We start from the raw sequence: 19,034 nt of genomic DNA, 5'->3' as shown, positions 1-19,034 counted from the left end.
GCCATTGACTGCAACTCTGAGTCCAACCATCCAGCCAACTCCTTATCCACTGAGTGGTGCACCCATCAAATCCATGTCTCTCCAGTTTAGAGACAAGGATGTTGTGTGGGACAGTATCAAGCACAATATTATCAATAAAGCTGAATTCCAGCCAAATGTTCTTTATCTAATGCTCTGATCTATCAAGCTTACACATCAAAGCAAATAGTTGTTGCATCCACTTTTATAAGTATGCTTAGGAAGATTCAGTCCTTCTTTTACAACTGTCTTCAAGTATGTTTCCAGAATAGCCTAGGAAAGATACATATGAGAAGACAATTGCTACTCTAACAAACAAAAGTGATTTCTCATTTTTTCTCTCTTCTGTTTTCTGATTCAAGACCACACATCAATATTAGATTCCTATCTCAGGCAAACCAAGGTATCTACATTTACATTATAGATTGGTGGACAAACAGATAGAGAGTTCTACCTGTGTATTTGCAGTACCATACAAATTTTAGTCAAATAACTAAGAAAGAAATCCTTTTCCTTAAAGTTACTTTTGTCAAGGAGTTGCCACATTTACCAAGATAATAGCTCCTTACTAAAGTACAGGAAAGTGAAGACAAAAAAGTGTTAACCATCTTTAAGAGATTATTACAATAAAAGTATGACTGAAGCATTAAGTGATAGCCAGGAAGTTACCTTTCTAGTGCATACAATAATCTGTAGACTACCCTCAAGAAAAATTCTTACATATACTGAAAATTCAAAAAAATTCTATGTTGCTGCATTTCTTTCCTCTTCTCCATTGGCTCCAGCATCTTCTTTTTCTCCTTCATTTCAGACTCAAGTCTTGGGGTTACCATCTACCCCCATTTCTCGCTCATATGGCCATGTTATTGCCCAGTTTCACTGCTTTCTACTCCACGACAATGCTGAATTCCTCCTTCATTTCAACAGGTCACATTCACTTTCAGCTTCTTAACACTCTGACTTTACTCGCAACAGCCTCCATAGCTTGTTTGAAAATATACTCCCTTTTACTTGGTCTCAAATATAAATGTTAGAATTCTTGGCCCCAGTTTTAAATCAGTCAGTAGCAAACTGAGTTCCTCTACTGGCTATCCCTAATCATTGCATCTTCTCTCCTAATCTATCCTTGTCACGTACATTCCCTCCATATCACTATTATCCACCATCCTATCTTGCAATATTTTATTTTGGGATTTTAATTGGATCCTCTTCAAATCAAAGCATTTTAGAACTTAAAAATATCAAAAACAAAGAAAAAATACATAGAAAGACACCATTAATACTCCAGGGTTGAACTGTCAGTCATGATTAGAAAGTGGAAACAAAGAATTTCTTGCCCAAGGTACTCCATCTTAAGTCTATATCTTAATCCTTAAGAGGATTTAAAAGTCTTGAACTCTGTTAGAGGTATTTAAACTTGCAGCTGAAGTTATCCAGACAGTTAAACTTCTTTATTATTACAGAATCTTAGATTTTTTAAAATGATTGAAAGTGCCATCTATTCCAGACCTAGTATGTGTCTCAGCTTGTGCTGTCACCACCATCCTTGCTTTAATTAATGTGAAGTTGTCCTGAAGTTCAGAAGCAGTGATTGCCTGATAGTCAAGAACTTTGCCAATACTGTTAGAACATTTTTAGCCTGCTAAATTTAAGACACAAGACTATCAGAAAAATCCCAAATTAGGACAGTTTAGCAACAGGATTAATGTATTTTGCTGCTTTTATTTCTGAAGAACAAGAAGTTTAAGAAATTTCTACAGTAGTCTTAGATAAAGCATATATGAATTCCAACAATCTCGGTAAAAAGTACCCTTTGCTTTCTCTTTTTTTTTTTTTTTATACTTTCCACAGTATTTTGTTTATAGAACATGCCTTAGCTAGAATTAAAATACAGACCTCAAAGATCCAAGACCTGTTCCTTTTTCTGGTGTTGACAGATATGTATAGCTTTGTTTAAATTCCTAGTCTGTACAGAGATGGACTTTCCAATCTATAAAATCACCAATACCTCAAAAATATGCTGAACCAATAATATTGTAGTTTTGTAGACATTGTAGTCTTAAAACACACTAAGTGCATTAAGGAGAATGTCCTGGAGTTATGCCTCCACCTTTAATGCGGTTAACTCTTTTTGCATACCCAGCAACCAGCTTCTCCCTTCGTGTGCTGAACTGCCTTTCTTATTAAAAGCTGAGGCAAAATATGCTTTCATTTTGAGGATTATACTTAGACTATCTTTTTACACTTCCTGTCAGATACAAGTGTATGAAACAGATTTTCTTAGTTTAGCCTGTTATAGCAAAGCCATTTATGTATGAGGATGTGGGAACAAGATGGTAGCTGATACAACTGGAAAAAGCGGGGTTAATTTTTCCCTGCAATCATAACACAATCAAATGGAAAGGAATTCCTTTGGAAAGTTTCCTTATGCACCAACAAACACTATGTCTATTCTACTGTATCCTCTTCTGGTCTTCTAGCCAGCCCAATATGCTCCACACCCACCCCAGCCCATCACAGTCCCTGACATTCACTTTGCTCATGATGAAATTGGCATCACTCTGCAAATTCTTAAGAGAAAGGCGTGACCTTAAACAGTTTTCACTAGTTTTGGTAAGGACAGGATTTTTAATGGCTCAGGGAGCAAAGGAAAAATGGAAAACAAGAAGGAATCTGCTATTTTAAATAGGTAATAGCTCAGTAACTAACACACACCACAGCATATGGAAGATAAGAGCTTGAATCCCTGTGAGCGTGTAACCTTGTAATACAGCCTTGCCATTGCTATTAACAGGCCATAAGCTTTGTAGTGAATTTACGGAGCCTCAGTACTGGGGTTTGCCAAGCCTCCTCTGTCTGAAGGCTTGCTGATCAGCTTGTAGAGCTTTGCTTTACTTGATTTAGCTGTGACAGCAACTTTTTTATTTGATCAGGCCTCTGTGACTAATTTGTTTTACTTTTATCTTTGTACGGTGCTACCAGAACCCACAGCTATAAATAACTCACAGATGGTCAGTTAAAGAAATACAGACTGTGAGCAGGAGAAAACTGGTTTTAGGGGCAACGCAAAAAACAAAGAAATAATATCTAAGATATGTAAAGGGCACCATATATAGAAAATTTGGAGCTGTAGGCCAATGAAAAAAGACAGAGATGTAAAGCATGTTACTAAACATATAAAAATGATCCCAAGTGGATCCTAGATTGAAGAAGAAACTAACATCAACATCATCATCATACTCCTCCCAAAAAAGGATGTCAGAAGCTGATGGCTTACAGTGTTAGACTCACCAGCAGTCCAAAGCTACTGACTTCTGTGTGCATCAAATCTAGGACAGAACCCTCATGGGCCTTCATGGTTAGATAGATGCAAATAAGTGTCACTAGACATGTATATAATTTTTTTTACCACTCCTTTTTATGTTTAAGTGCATAATGTTTGTTCTTAAATATTTTTTTTTAAATTGCCTTGGAATAACAAATTCCACTCAGGTTTTCATTGTGTGATTTATGATGCTAGAATCTAAACAGAATTAATCTAATTTTCGGCTAGTTGTATATATGTGATTCTACAAAGCAAGGAATTAAGGGTGTTACTTGTAATTAAGTGTATGCATATGAAGCAGTATTTTGGTTTCCATCATACAGCAGCACATCATGAAACAAAACTGCTTCAGTAAAATCTCACCTTAATTTGATGTACAATATTACTATCATAAAAGTAAAAAAAAAAAAGAATTAAGAAAAAAATTGAAAGTGTATAAGAACTGCTAGTATAAAATCATTTACCTTTATGTCTATAGCCAGACTGACAGCATGCATAGCATTCACAAGTATCAAACAGTTATGCAGAAACTGTTCAGGAGTTCTTGGGTTGGTATACATCCTTACAAAGTGAGTAGCAATCTAGAGAAGACAGAGAAATCAAACTCTTGATCTTCCACTAAGCAAAATTACTATGTTTGTATCTTTCAGCAAGATACACAAGATCTAAATTTTGAATTGAAATTCCCTATTAAGAATATACCCAGAGAAAATAAAAATTAATACTGAAATAATTACTCTAGACTTGCTAAATGATAGGGGTTTTTTCTTTTTAAAAATACATAAGCCAACAGTTTCAAATTAAAATAAGGCCCAATAAACCCACTTACATTAATAAACTGTATAAAATTTGACAATATTAAGAAGTCCTTACCAAATATGGACAATAAGCTGCCAGCTGTGCTGCCAATACCAGACCATCTAGAAGATCTTGGTCAAAATTTACTATCCATCTCATTGGTGGTACTTCACCTGATTTAAAAACAGAGGAAGACGGATTAGACTTTTCTCCCCTGAGATGCCTAATTTTATTCTAGATAGATGTGATACTCTTTGAAATGACTGAGTAGAGGAAAGAACAGAAAAAGGAAAGATCCGTTCACATGTAGAATTTCCCAGGCATAATTCTCTTCCAGAGCCATTGCTGAAAACATGAAAAATTTCACCTAGAATATTGTAACTGTTATTCATACACTCTGATACATCATGTGGAAGTATTCATCACAATGGAAGGGAAAGCATATAAACTCAACTTAACCTCATAGATTAGGAACCTAAGCATGTAAATCATTTTTATTTTTATAGGCATTACATTCACAGGGCTACTGAAACTCACAAAATATGCATGAATCCTTTAAAACTGCAATGTTTAAGCACATAAGAAAGAAAAGGTTATTAATTTTCTTTAAGGTCATATTAAATAATTTGGCACAAATGCAATATAGATGAAAGCTAACAGCTCAATTCCTGCAGCATAGATCACTACTACAATTGTGTTGTAAAGGCCTATGCCTCACAAGGTTAGATTATTTTTTTATATTTATTTGTAATGTTTTTATTTAAAATAATACTGATTATTAAGAAAGTAAATATACTTTATTTATTACTATTTCTTATTTGAAGCATTCCATATCTTAAATATATAACACAGCATTTAAACAACAGAATTTTGTTTTTAAGCATCATAATAAACCATAGGAAGAATACAGTCATTTGAATACTCTCAACCTGAGATATTCTCTAAAAAATGTTACTGACATACTAATAACTAAATGTTTTAAATAACTGTCTATACCAAGTTACCGGTACTTTGTTCTCCAGATAATACGCACTTTGTGAAGGATGTACACATAGAAGCTGATCCTTTTTTTAAGGAGAGCAATCTCATCACAAATATTCAAATCATGCCATCTCTGTTGTGTTATTTGCAGTTTCTTCCACCTTCTATTGCAAAAATAGCTATTGCTTAATTTTCTTTGTTTTCATTACTGTCTCAGGTCCAAGCTCCCAAATTTAGGGAACACTTTGAACTTCAGCCACTGGCAAAGTTTTCAGATAGACTGGGATCATGCTTTCTCATATAGGACAAATTATATAGCTTTTATTTCCCTATACATCCAGAGAGTATTATTCACCAATTCTGAAGTTTCCCAAGTTGAAAAAAACCCACTGATATGCTACAGAATCTGATATGATCAAAAATCTCCTACATATTATAAACACATAGACATCTTAACATTATAATATAAAGAAATGTTCTTTTCTTTCAAAAATGCTACCATTAAAAGATTTTAAAAGTTTGTAACACTGAGCTGTTATGATAGTAATATAACAATGTTCAAAACAGTCCACTTTCTTCATTAGCAAAAGGTGAATTTGGAGACACCAGTACTTGACACCAGGTTCCACATTTCAGACCTTTATTTCAGGTCTGTTCTTATTAAGAGCTTGATTCTACAAGACCAAACACATGAAAGCAGGGGCACAAATCATGTATATTTTAAAGGTCTCTACCTTTACAGAAAGAATACTATAAACTAAATGAAATTTCAAGAAAGAGACAAGGATAGATTCGCTATTCATTTGGAATGCCATGGTCTTATTTAGTGGTCAGTAATGCTGAAGCTTTTGCTCTCACAAATAAGATGATGTAACACTTCGATCAGTGTTAGTAAGGGTTTTAAACTTGAGACAGTATTTCTGGGTATGTTATATAGCCTATGAACAACAACTATCAAAACCACACCAACTAGGAAAGAAAGTAGGCTGTTGTATACTGAAAATCATTAAATTTCTTAAGGTAACTTTACTCACTCCTAAGTGCCTTCAGATGTCAGCCAGGCTGATGTAACCAAGCAAATTATTGTCCAAAAGCCAGGCCACAAATCCAAAAAACATTCAAACTGGAAAAAAAATAAATCCTGGTCTTAAACTGAAACAGTGGTAACCACTCCATGTAATGTTGAAAACACTGTGAATCTTCAAACTGGTTTTCTTTTACTAGCACTTATTTTACTTGAGTTTATACCTCCTCAATTGCCTTTACCCACCTACTTTTGTTTGATATCAAGTGTGACTGCAAAATTGTAATTAGTGACAGGGGAAAAGTAGCTAGAGATGCTGCTGCTAATGTCAGATCATAATTGATCAACATCAGCTTAAGTAACTTCAACTGGTCCCCCAACAATTACAGTTAAATCAAATTTGCAAATAAGTAGCCGTTATCAGCTACAGGTACAAATTTGGTTGTGGAATTCTTCATTTATACCAAACAGATTAGTTATAAGCTTATAAATTGTTCCATGGTGCTGTAAATATTCTGCTTAAGACTAAATTTAAGAGATAAACTACTCAAGAACCAAATAGAAGAAATAAAATAACCATGAGGAAATCATTAAATAGGAAGTGCATTCAGATGGAATCCTATATTAAAGCAAAGTAAATATATCATATTATAATCTCAAGCAAAATTAAATCCAGTAAAGACTAATTTTTAAGTACTTGCTTTCATAAAATAAGCTAGCTGACACTCAAGAGAATTTTATCAAACTCTGACTCTATATGTCATAGAAGAGTGAAAATCTTACAGAATTTTCAAAGAATGTTCATGAATATCTGAAATTAAAATGTCTATGTGCATATACTTTGCACCATGGGGTGCTAGTTCATTATGATCCCACTAAGAAAGACACTTAGACTTCATAAAGTACCACTGCCAGTTATTGGAGCTAATTCTCTAGGGAAAAGGAGGTTATGACAAATAACCTTACGTCCCTTCAGATACTGGGAACCCCAAGTTGTGCAGCACTGGATCAGACCTCCAGTTGGGATGCAGCACACTGTACAGATGCAGTTTGTGGAAGGATTTTGTTAAAAGAAAACAATTCTGCTAGTCATTTCTACCATCAGATAAAAGGATGTTCACCTGGGAACTTGGTGCTGCAGTTTTCATTAAAGACAAGGACATGCTGGTGGCTTAATCACTGGTACCAAGTGGGAGCTGCCTACAGACTCCTTCCTCTGTTAGAATTAGCTGGCTAAGTTTGTCCTGCAGCCAAGGCATATGCAGAGCACAGCACAGGCCAGCACCTCCTCAGGCTAACTGTTAGGTGGATCACCCAGCTCCTTTATGTACAACGATCTTCCAGTTAGGATCACTACAATATATTAATGGTTTGGTAAATTTATACTGTTTGGAGAGAAGCTCCCCAAAACAATTTAATTAAAAACTATTCCCCCCCCCCCGCCAAAAAAAAAGGTATCCTTTCCAGAAAATATCAAAACCAAAAATATTTTTCATTACCAAGTACTTTGTGAGGAAGTACTTGGTACAGGATTATCATTTGCTGATTTTCAAAGGAAAAAAAAATTTACAGAGGAATCAAGTCTTCCATTAGTGATCTGAAACTGCATTTGAAGTACAGGTCAAAAATAATCATTTAGAAGCAATTCTATACAGGACTTCTTATGCCATGACACATAAAAAAAAAGTAAACATTCAGAAAAACAACATACTCTGTAGGGAAAGATCCTTCTTAGTGCCATGAGCACCAAATAAAGAGCCTCAGAAGGATTCAGCGTGCTATCAAGAAAGATATTATACACCTAAAACAACCTTAAAATCTATTGCTTTTAGTAGCAGTCAGTTCAGACTTCTTTTTTTTTAATTTCATACCCATGTACACTGTTGTGGGAATAAAGATGTTGTTTGGTCTAATTTACTAAGCACTGGAGATTTAACATTGCCCCTGCAAAATACTTTCAAGCAGGGTGCTAGAAATTATTTCTTTAACTGCTACAATAAGCACTCTGCTGCAGTGGAAAAAAGAATGTATCAAAAATTCAGTGGGAAAGTCATTAGAATATTAATATCTAATTATACTTTAAAAAAAATAATTCAACCTACAACAAACTCCTGTACCATATTCTAAGCAAAATCTGTCTTTCATGATTCTTTGGTTCATTTATAGAATACAGATGCCTCAGCATTTGAAAAACTTAAATGTCTATCAGTTCACATCAACATGAAGATCCTTCAGCATATTCATATAGCTCTAGTAAGAAACAATAGGAGCAGATGCTGCACAAGCTGACCAACAAAGGCATGTAAATTCATCTGAGTTTAACTCTGTAACATTGATAATTATTTTAGTTTGCCACTTCTTCAGTGTGGTGACGTTTAGGCTTGTTCCAAAATCCCTTATTTTTTCCTATTCATTCTGTAAAGTGACTTCAAACATTATTTCAAATGAAAGAGAAGATCAGCAGGTTTGAAAGCCGATGGCTGCTGCTGCCCACATCCCTATCTGCAGTGCTCTGCCTCATCACACTACTCGGTCTCTTCCCACCATTCTCTGCTGATACATCAAATTACTTTCAACACAGTGACTTTCACAACAGTAAGATCTTTGACCTAAACAGATGTAACTTTGGTCAACTTCTTCCCCTTCTCTTCCCCCCCAAAACCTATTCACCATATGAGAAGATAGATGGATATATAGATAGAAGCATCATAGTATAAAACATGTTCTATCTTATATTAATTATATTAATAATTACACTGTTCTTAAACAGTCTCTTTTCTTCTGGAAGGCCCTAAAGCATTATTTTGTTCCATTTTCATTATTAAAAAATAATAGCTTAAATAAAAGAACTGACGTTAAAAGAGAGACAAACCCTCTCCTCTCTTTTACAGAAAACAGCAAGTTTCTTCTAGCACATTTTTTAAAAAAAAGTTATTTCAAATTACTATCTAAAAAATCTCCTATTCTGAAGAAAGATTTAATTCAATGTAGAATTCAAATGCTGTTTCTTTTATTGTAGTTGTTTCATTAACATGAAGACAAAGAAAACTAAATCAATTTATATTTTATTCTAAATAGTCATTAAATGTATGTTCAGTCGAAAAATATCAAAAACAGTATTTAAAAGATGAATAGAATGAAAATTTAATTATGTGTAAGTTTTCAAATCAAAATTAAAACATTCATTTATCAATTTCTAAAGAAAAAAAAAAATTCACTGTGTCAGAATTTTTCTATTGCTTGACTGAAACAACTTTTTTCCAAGCAGAAAACTCAAAGGTCAAGAATCCTTGGTAATTCTGGAGGGAAAGATACCAAAGATGAAGTCTGACTGGATATATAACATCTCCCTGTTACCTATGACAGGAACAGAACACAGAAAATATGAGCCTCAACATCTACATTGGGACAGTATTAATTTTAACTAAATTCAGACCTCCGTGTTACAAATGTCTAGAGTAGGAGACATTAATTTCATCCCAACTCCTTGGAAAATTGCTTGCAGTTATTTCAAAAATATTTAACGTAGTCCCTGCAAAAACAAATACTTTAAATATAGTAAAATACATTTTTAAAAGCTTACTTTCTTCCTAAGTTAGTCTTTCTAATATAAATCCATCATATTATTGATCATAGTCGGGACTTATTCAATAATCTTTCTGTCTTTTTTTTTTTTATTAATAGAACTGAGACTGACTCTCAGCACACAATATTGGTATTTTTAATAAATCACCATTTCCACATTTTTATTTTTAACTTTTTAAGATTAACTACTTCTGTTTTCATTTTAAATTAGGTTCAATATTGAATTGTTCTTCTGGTTAGTCACCTAGATTGATTTGCTCATTAAACCAGATGCTTTGATCAAAAAGTAAACTTTAGTGTTTATCCTATTGTAACTTGAAATCTTACTTTAAGTGTACTGTTAGCTATCTTTAGACTTCTGGTGGGAATATTACTTGAGCACATTTAAGCAAAACCAGTTGTCCCTAGTACTTATGTACTGTCTTCTGTCTCCACTAATCTTTTCTTTCATGCTGGTAGAATTGTCTGTGTGGCAGTAAAGGGGTTGTGGGAACAAAGCTGCCTAAAAAGAAAGGGCAAAACATTTCTTTACTTTTTAATCTGGATCACACCAATCTGGTTTACCATGCAGCCACATAAATGGCTGTGCCTGTGGAAAAGAAACATGGTAGCACTATTGTTTAAAAAAACATTCGTTGAACTATAGCTTTATAGCCTATGTAAATCAGAGCATGAAGAAAAAAAAAAATGAAGTGGAATATTTTCCCATTTTGACTAATTAAATACTTTTGTAAGTATTTTTTGTTGTTTTCCAGTTAATCCATCTACTGTCGATCAACCTACTTAACTCAAATGCTTGTGAATAAATTAGTCAGAAAACAGAATGTATTTTTCCAAATTACATCAAATCTAGCAGAAAATCTGCCAGCTAACCACTCTACAATAATTAAGTTTTTAAATATAATTACTCAGTTTTAGTAGAAATAAACAATGGAAATCAGAAGTCTTACTAAGGATACCTCATTTTCCTCTAAGCATATAAATGTATTAAATGTCATTTGCATTTGTACTTTTTGAAAAAAAAAAAAAAATTACCAATGGATCTTTAAGATAAAGATTCTCAGCCAATGTCATGATGAAAACCTAACTGATGGGTGTTGTAGGCCAAAAATAGCTTAAAACATGAATGTTAACAGGTAGCAGATAACTCTGTGTGGCTGGGAGGGGGAGGGGAAGAGGAAATTGTCCAAAATTGAACTACTGGATTCTGAGACAGATTCCTGCTACTTGCCAGCTGCATCCCATAGGGGCTGGTTGCAAATTCTGATAACACCTAGGCTAAAGTGGCATGTTCTGAATCCTCTCATTAATGAAAAGGTGTGAGACAGAAGCACCAATTAGGCTGATCATGAGTCGAGCTTCTGCAAATAGACTATTTAGATTGGGAAAACTCGGGACTTGTTATGGAAAGAGGCCAAAAAGAAGCATTCCCAAAAAGAAATAGCCATCTTGAAGAGACAACAGGGGGCTGGAAAGAAGGGGAAGTTCCTAACTGGAGGAAAGATCTTAGAAGTGGGAGAAGATCCTGAAGATCAGAGAGATGCATAGAGACAAATGCCAGGGACTTGAGAGTGACACTGGAGACTGGTAACTATGAGCAGCAGCACAGCATGAATTGACATGACTTTGGCTTGATCTTCTCGGACCAGTAGTGACCTCCCTGCCAGGGAGGGAACTTGAGACCTTGTGAACATAGCACTGTGTAGAATGACTGAGTGCGTGAAATTACCAAATAGGATGAGAACTCTGACCTTGCTGGATCTTCAACAAACCCCAGTATCCTGATCCATCACAGGCTGTCATTTACTCTGTCTCACCCATGACAATAGGTGAAAGTACTTCATAAAATAAAATAATCAAGCAGATTAACTTGGAGTGGATGTGCAGTCATTCATATAGTATACTCAGATATTTACTATGGTTATGGAAATCTAAACTATACTGCAAAAGGCCTCTGTAAGTGATCTAAAATGAGAGTGGTTTTGTTTCAGTTGTTGATCTCACTCAATACTGAAGGAAATAATGTTCAGATTCAATTCAGTGATTTGGGACTAACTTAATTTCTGCATTTATTTATTTTTAATAGGCAATTTTATTTTTAACTTGTAATGACATCATGTGGCATGCATGCAGTAACCAATCACAACTACAGTGTCTTCATCTTTCTTGCAGGCAGGTTAAACCAACTCTTGAAGACACACTGCTTTCTTTTTTTATGAAGTATTTCTAGATAGAAGAAGCAAAGTTTTGCCACGGCAGTCTAATTATTCATTTCTATATTTTAAAATTGTTTTTATTATTTTAAAAGTCAAGATCCATTGAGTTTTTAAAAATTTTATGACCTTTAAAAAGTCCCTGAAAAACATCAATTACTTAATACCTGGTCTCACTCCTAATTCATCCTGAATGTAGAAAAATCAGATTTGTCAAAATCAAAATTTATGTGGGAATTTTTTCAGATTTAGATGTTTTCCCTCTCTTCTCCCACAAAGAGAAAGAAAAAAAGCAAACTATCTTCACAGTCACTCTTTGGGTTGGATTTGGTCTTCCCCTGATGAATTAATAGGACACAAGGCTACAGGGTTTTTGCAGTGCTTTTTTGCCATAATCTTTCTTAGTTTTCACTAAAACAAGAATAAATGGTTTTACATTTGTATGATTAGATTTGAAGCCTCAAGATTTTTTGCAGGATATGAAAACTATTTTCGAAATGGAGATAATCAAGGAAATATCTATCGCAATTTTGCACAAAAATGACAAATGACCTATTTGTTGGCAGAATAGCAAGCAACAGTCACCATAAACTCCTCTAGGTCAAATTTTGTGTATTTCTTTGACAGATAGAAGATATTGTGGACAAAGGAAAAATACTAGATATTTTAACTTCAGTAAGATTTTGGTCACATTCTCTCTCACAAGAAAGCAAGGAAACAGTAGTCTAGGAAAAGGTACTGTTATGCAGAGCACAAAACTCACTGAAAAGCAGTAAACCTAACTATCAGCTGTCCACAAATCAAACTGCAAAGTCCTAAATTGTATGCTATTCAATATTTTCATTTGCAACTTGGAAAATAGCGTAAAAGTACCTTAGTCCAACTTGGAGATAATATCAAGCAGGTTAAAGAATTGACTCTGGGAAGAAGAATGGGTTGCAAGCACTCGTGAAGAAAGGAGTATAATTTAAACTCTTGAACAATTAGAATAATGATCTGAAACAAATGGGATTAAATCCAATAATGATGTGCACAGTATACTACACTTAATTAAGAATAATTCATTACACAAGTACTAGCTGGACAATTGGATAGATGGAAATTCTGCAGAAAGGAATCTGGAGATAACAGTAAATCTCATACTGTTGCAGAAAAAGCAAATACTTTGCTAGGATGCATAAATAGGAGAGTTGTACCTTTAAGCAGGTAGACTGATTCTATAACTTCTATTCAGTTCTAGTAAAGTCTCACATGGTAAAAAAGCCAGTAATTGGCACCAAACTTCAAGAAAGACATGGATCAACTAAGAGAGTTTCCAAGAAAACAAACGAGCTGAGGACACAGAAAGACAGAGAATGGAAGTGGTTTACCAAGAGGGAGGAGAGAGAGTAGCTGAAGCACAAATAATAATTTGTGAATATGTACAAAGTTACTAGAAAAGCAAAGATCCACTGCGCACCACATTTTAGAAGAGAAAGGATGGACTTAAACTCTAGCAGGGGAATTTTTGGGTGATGTTAGATAATAGGAAAATCTTTCAAATGGAAATGAGTGGGAAATACTGGCTCATAGTACCTAAAGCAGACCATGGAATCTCCTTTTCCAGAGATTTTTTTAACTTTCTAGGCAAATACCTGTCCAGTACACTACAGGTATTGTTAGTATGGTCTTTGCACATGAGAATGAAACAGATTATTTCTGTTCTCTTTCTCCCTTTCCTACCTTCTGTGCTTTACTGTGGGGTATTTTCAAGTTTCACTTTTCTTAACTGATCCATCAGTATGCTTTCTCTCACTGACTTACTAAAGTAAGTAGTAAAGTAAGTTGGTAACAAAGTATCTCTTTGCAGATAGATAGTAGTGTTTTAATTAAAAGAAACACCCCAGATAAACAGCTAATTGCATCAAGAGTTCCCAGCAATCTCTGAAGCCATTGTTCCCAATGGTTATGAAGTAATATATTTCACTGTTTCAAAATAGCTATCGCATTCCAACGCTGACAGTGAAAATGAAATCTTTAAAGCAGTTGTCCCCTCTCCTGAAAACCAGGAAGAAACAATATCCAAACCTATTCTAAATAGATATTCTTTGGTGTCAGTCCCACAAAAAAATTTAAATAAAACAGTACAAAATGGTTGGCAAGCCAAAATCATGATCTTCTTTCTGGTAGAAGAATGCTGCTTAGCTCATCATAAAAAACACTACACTTAAGCAACTCTTCCACCACACACACCACATTACTTTCATTCTGGAAAAAAAATTACTGAGGAAAAATTACCATTAATCTTAAAATAATAATTCCAATAGAAAAGGAAAAAAGTTGTAACACAGAAGTATGATGTATTGGTATTATCTATATGAGAAGACCATCCAGAAAGAACATGGTCTTATACCAAGCGTTAAAACTCTTAAAGGATCAGGTTTAATTGACTAAGTTTAAGAGTTATTTTATATAGAAAAGTAAGAATAGCAATAAATCTTTAAAGAAACTACTTTATTTCTTGTGAAGCTGTTCTGCTGTTTTCACAAGCAATAAAAAAGTTAAATTCTTGCTATCAGTTGCAAAATCAACTGATATATGTCTAAGAAGGCATAACAGACATCTTCACAAGTGATAAATCTTCTGATATATAGCCACAAGGAAATTTTTCAAATTCTGAGTTACTGAAAAGCAGAGGACAAAATATATAGGGTTAGGCTAATATTCTATAAGACTTTCCAAATAAACTTAATACATTCACATAAAAAATCTTGAAACTGATGACCTTTAATGATCAAAGGTATGAAATGATTTTTTATAAGAAATTAATAAATTAGATTATGGAACTACAGAGGAAAAGTAACAATTGAGTGGCGATATGACAGCAGTCTATATAAGTAGGTGTGACACTGAGGCTGGGCACCAGGCATTATTGTTAAATAGCTCAGTGGAATACAGAAATTTGTCAGTAAAGTATCAAATTACAGTATCAAGTAGCAAGCTGAAAACAAAATATTTTACATACAACAGATTTTAAACCTACTTACTACTTCAGAATGGTATGATGCTAGAAGTTTGCACAGGTTCAAAATATAATTAAACAAATTATCAATAAAAATCTAGTACAACCCTACAGAAGTACCGCCTTATCTCAAGTAGCCTTGAATTTCAAATCAGGAAGTCTCAGAGTATATATAAAGAAAGTATTGCCATATGTTTGCACTGTTACTCATCTCTAAGCGTCTTCTATTGGAGGTAGAATACTGAGCTAGAGAGAACTTTAAACTATCACAGTGTGTCCTTTTTAATACAAGTGACTGCAGTAATAATGGTTTATAATATTATATAACAACTTCTTACTCTGAAATCTGAAAATCTCTGGAGGTGGAACTAATCTATAGCTATAATAATGCCTATAGTCCTGTTTCAATAGCTTAAATCTGGTACTGAATAATACAAACATTTACAGAAGAAATATGTGGCAATAACCTTTTCTGTAAGTGCTGACATTAGAACAAGGACAAGGTTTAAAATGATGGTACTGAAGTATGCAATACAGAGCATAAGAAAGATGAGTGGAACTATGCCTTAGAAGATTTTTTTTAAAAGGCTATTAAGTTTTTCCTAAAATGTATTTAGGATTAACAGAATGATAATGTATCTACCTCCAGCACATACAGCATGTGAGGCTACATTTACCTTAACATGGAAAACAAGAAGTCTTTTATTAGAGACTCATAGGAAAATTACAGTTCCTGTTTCAGGCAGGATGCTAAAATCCTCGCTGATCAAAACTGATAATTCTGCTAAGAACTCCTGAAACATTAGGGACAGGTTGACTTGAGACCACTGTCAATTCATAATAATTCTGAGCAGAAAAGTCCAAGAAGCACCACATGGGGCAATGACAGAAAAACGAGGGGTATGTCTCATTTATTCCCATCTGTTGCAGAAGGCTTTTACCCTGAGGCATGAACATTTACCTTTCTGCTCCTAATAAAATTTTCCAATCATCTTATCTATGCAGTTTTGTTTTACTTTTGATGATCCTTATCCCAAATAATATCTTAAATTGACAAATTCCTTAGATTTTTATGCATCACGTAAGAACAGTGTTACCTTATATCAGTCTCCATTTTGTTGCTTTTCAACAGAAGGTTTACATTTGTAAAGAGAACTACTTTTAAAATCACTGAACAGTACTAAAAGCTTCTAGATTAAAATGTTACCCTCTACACTGCTTTTTTTATCATGGCATTTCACTTATAGATCACTTTGATTTAAAATGCAATAAATCACAGCAATTGATTACAGCATACTTGGCTTCTATACTGGCTTAAGAATGAATACTATAATCCCTGCATCATCTTATTTATTAAAAAAAAAAAAAAGTTAAATACTGTTCTCAATGAAATTCACTGTTTGATACTTACAATGAATTAACAGAAACTTTTCCACTTTTCATAGTCTGAAATATGTTTTCTCCTCACAAAATATCTGAAGTTGTATTACTAAGTCCACAGCTATACCATACTTAATCTAAATATTTGGTATGCACTGCAGAAGTAGCATTAATTACGCAAATAATCAGTAAGCTTATTTACTCCAATTAACATACAAACACTGTGAAGCACCTTGTTTAGCTGAAAGTAGAATAGCTGTCTAGGCATCTTGAAATGTATTGCAAGTAAGGACACAAAATTTCTTCCTAAATATTTATCCAATTATTCCTATTTAGGTCATTTAGGTTTTTGAGGGTCAGCATATATGTGTATACACCTAAACATTTTTATATATCACCATACATGTATACACACACATATATATGTATACATGTATTTGTATACACAAATATATGCAGCCCTAAGAGTTAGGGCATTTTTTTGAAAGATATTTTAGCAGTTTTCCAAATACAAACACTTTGAATCTTCTCAGTATAGAGCTCTAAGGACTATCCTCCTTCATACTTTTATTTCCCTGAAGCTGCATAATGCCAGCCAGCATAAAACAATAAAACTGTACAAAACAAATATTTTGATACTACTCCAAACTCTAAAAAGTTAAATTAAACATGGAGTTTTCTCAACTGTATATGAACTTAAAACTCAGGAAAATAATTCTTTGTTTTCTATTAAATGAAATCCTGATATGATCTTGTGGGTTTTTCAGCTATAGGGAACGAGATACAATGCAATTCTTAAACATGGAGTATTCAGCTTGACTAAGAAAGGCGAACAGGACAGAAAAGCCTACTTATTGGATTTCATATTTACATATTAAGTTTTATTCTTATGTTCTGCTGTGCAAAACATGAAATATAACACAGAAAAATGGTTAAAAACTTTGTTAATTTATATTTCAGGAAATAATTTCCAGGATCTGTCACTAAAGAACAATGTTCTCTCATAATATTTTGTTGGAAGTCAGATGTATGATGCTCATGATGGCAGTTCATTAGATATAGTCACTTGCCCTTCTTTAACTCGGCTTTTTATTAAGTGTGTAGAAAGAAAGATTCATTCTTTGGGAAAAGTCTGGTTTGCAGTGATTTTAACTGAAAGAAATCGTACATGAAATTACATAAGACTCTTCCCTTTTACCCTTCAAAGATAAAAAATATCTTTTTGCGCTTGTTTCTCAGTTGTCTCTAAGAACTATCAAATTGACAAGCAAGAATCAATGGACTCCATAAATACCCTTCCTAAAAACTGGGGAAAGAAGAGAGAGGAGATAGGAGAGAGGAGAGAGGAGAGGAAGAAAAATTTATTAAAACAAGGAAAAGAAAAGAGCGTGCTTTTTAATTGCTGTACTAGAAACAACCTTAAGTAAAAGTTCTACAGAACCAGTTTTAAAACAAACAAGAATTCTACTTAATTCTTATACAGTCTTGTGAAGACATGTTAGCTCACACTAAAATCTCTCCTTCCTTAACCTTTTTATTTCACATGCCATGCTAAATTGATATCAAAATTAAAACTATAAAAATAAAAAACAAAAAAACCCCATCTCACTTACAGTGAAGTGAATAAAATACATCAAAACCAAAACTTTCCTACTTGAGCGTAATGATCATGAGAGATGCTACTATTCCTAACATTGTCAGACAAACCTACGTTGGCACTGGATTAGGAATTATCTTTCAAGCAGAATTTCCATTCTAAGCAGATTTTCCAGTGAAATGAAGATGTATCTGCTCCAGAGACAGCCATTACATCTCAGACTTAGGTTGATTGTTCAGATATTGTTCAATTTACTGGCTGTTATATTCTCTAATAATTTTATATTAAATGTAGATTTATCTACTCTTTTCAAGATCTTCCTGGGATACATTGAAGAAAATCCTTTATTTCTCAAAACACAATTTATCTTTTTCACCCTGGCAAGAATCATAATTAATAAGGAAGAGACATACAGCTTCTCAGGTGGCAATTTAATTCATTAATTTGCAAAAATTTCTTCTGTTTACGAAGTACAGGTTTTGAATTATGGCATTCCAATACTTTAGCAACTTTTTAAGGGTTTTTCCTGACTTTTTTTTCATACTATTAGTTGTTAGTCTTTCAGAGAGAAATGTTGAAAAGAAATGTGAAGATAAGGAATGGGCAGAAGGTAAACTGAAAATTTATTACACTAAAATAATTCATGCTTCCTCTCCTGTCACTACCATTGCCCATATACCCTAAGTGGGCACTGAATCTTATATTTCGTGTATAATTAAGGTCTCAGCAGAATAGGCAAAGTTGCATTTTGCAGTTTTACAACTTTTGTTCTCAAGTTTCAACGTTCTCCATTGTATGGTCAATAAGACAAATTACAAGCCTGTCCTCCCAAAACATATGCCAAGCTGCTTTTGAAACACATTTATTTTTTAGTAGCAGTAAGAGCAGAAGATGTGGACATAGTAAACTCCTTGCTAACGTTCTCTCTAGGCTATTGAGATCTTCATTCTTGCAAAAGAAGAGTTCTGATGAATGATATAGTTATCTTCAACTTTAGAAGGAAGTAATAAAGATCTATATTTAAAACCTTTCTGCACTGCAGTAGCTTAGGCTTTGCTCACTTTACATTTCACTTTAAGTAGCTTAGGTATCAAAGGAAAGACTGAGAAATG

General features: G+C 33.8%; 1 protein-coding gene across 1 annotated transcript in view; it reads right to left on the bottom strand.

Annotated features, from left to right (window-relative positions):
- CFAP47 (cilia and flagella associated protein 47) overlaps positions 1 to 19,034 on the bottom strand; it is a 360,776-nt gene that overhangs the window by 252,457 nt on the left and 89,285 nt on the right. The window contains exons 34-35 of the mRNA XM_075774464.1: positions 4,217 to 4,314; positions 3,808 to 3,924 (exon numbers count right to left, since the gene is read on the bottom strand). Coding sequence (XP_075630579.1) covers positions 3,808 to 3,924; positions 4,217 to 4,314 — 215 coding nt within the window. The remainder of the gene's footprint in view (positions 1 to 3,807; positions 3,925 to 4,216; positions 4,315 to 19,034) is intronic.

Source organism: Balearica regulorum, chromosome 1 (assembly GCF_011004875.1).
Source record: "Balearica regulorum gibbericeps isolate bBalReg1 chromosome 1, bBalReg1.pri, whole genome shotgun sequence".
NCBI classification, from domain to species: Eukaryota; Metazoa; Chordata; class Aves; order Gruiformes; family Gruidae; genus Balearica; species Balearica regulorum.
The sequence above is the reverse complement of the archived record's forward strand: the minus strand, read 5'-3'. Positions and strand labels throughout refer to the sequence as shown.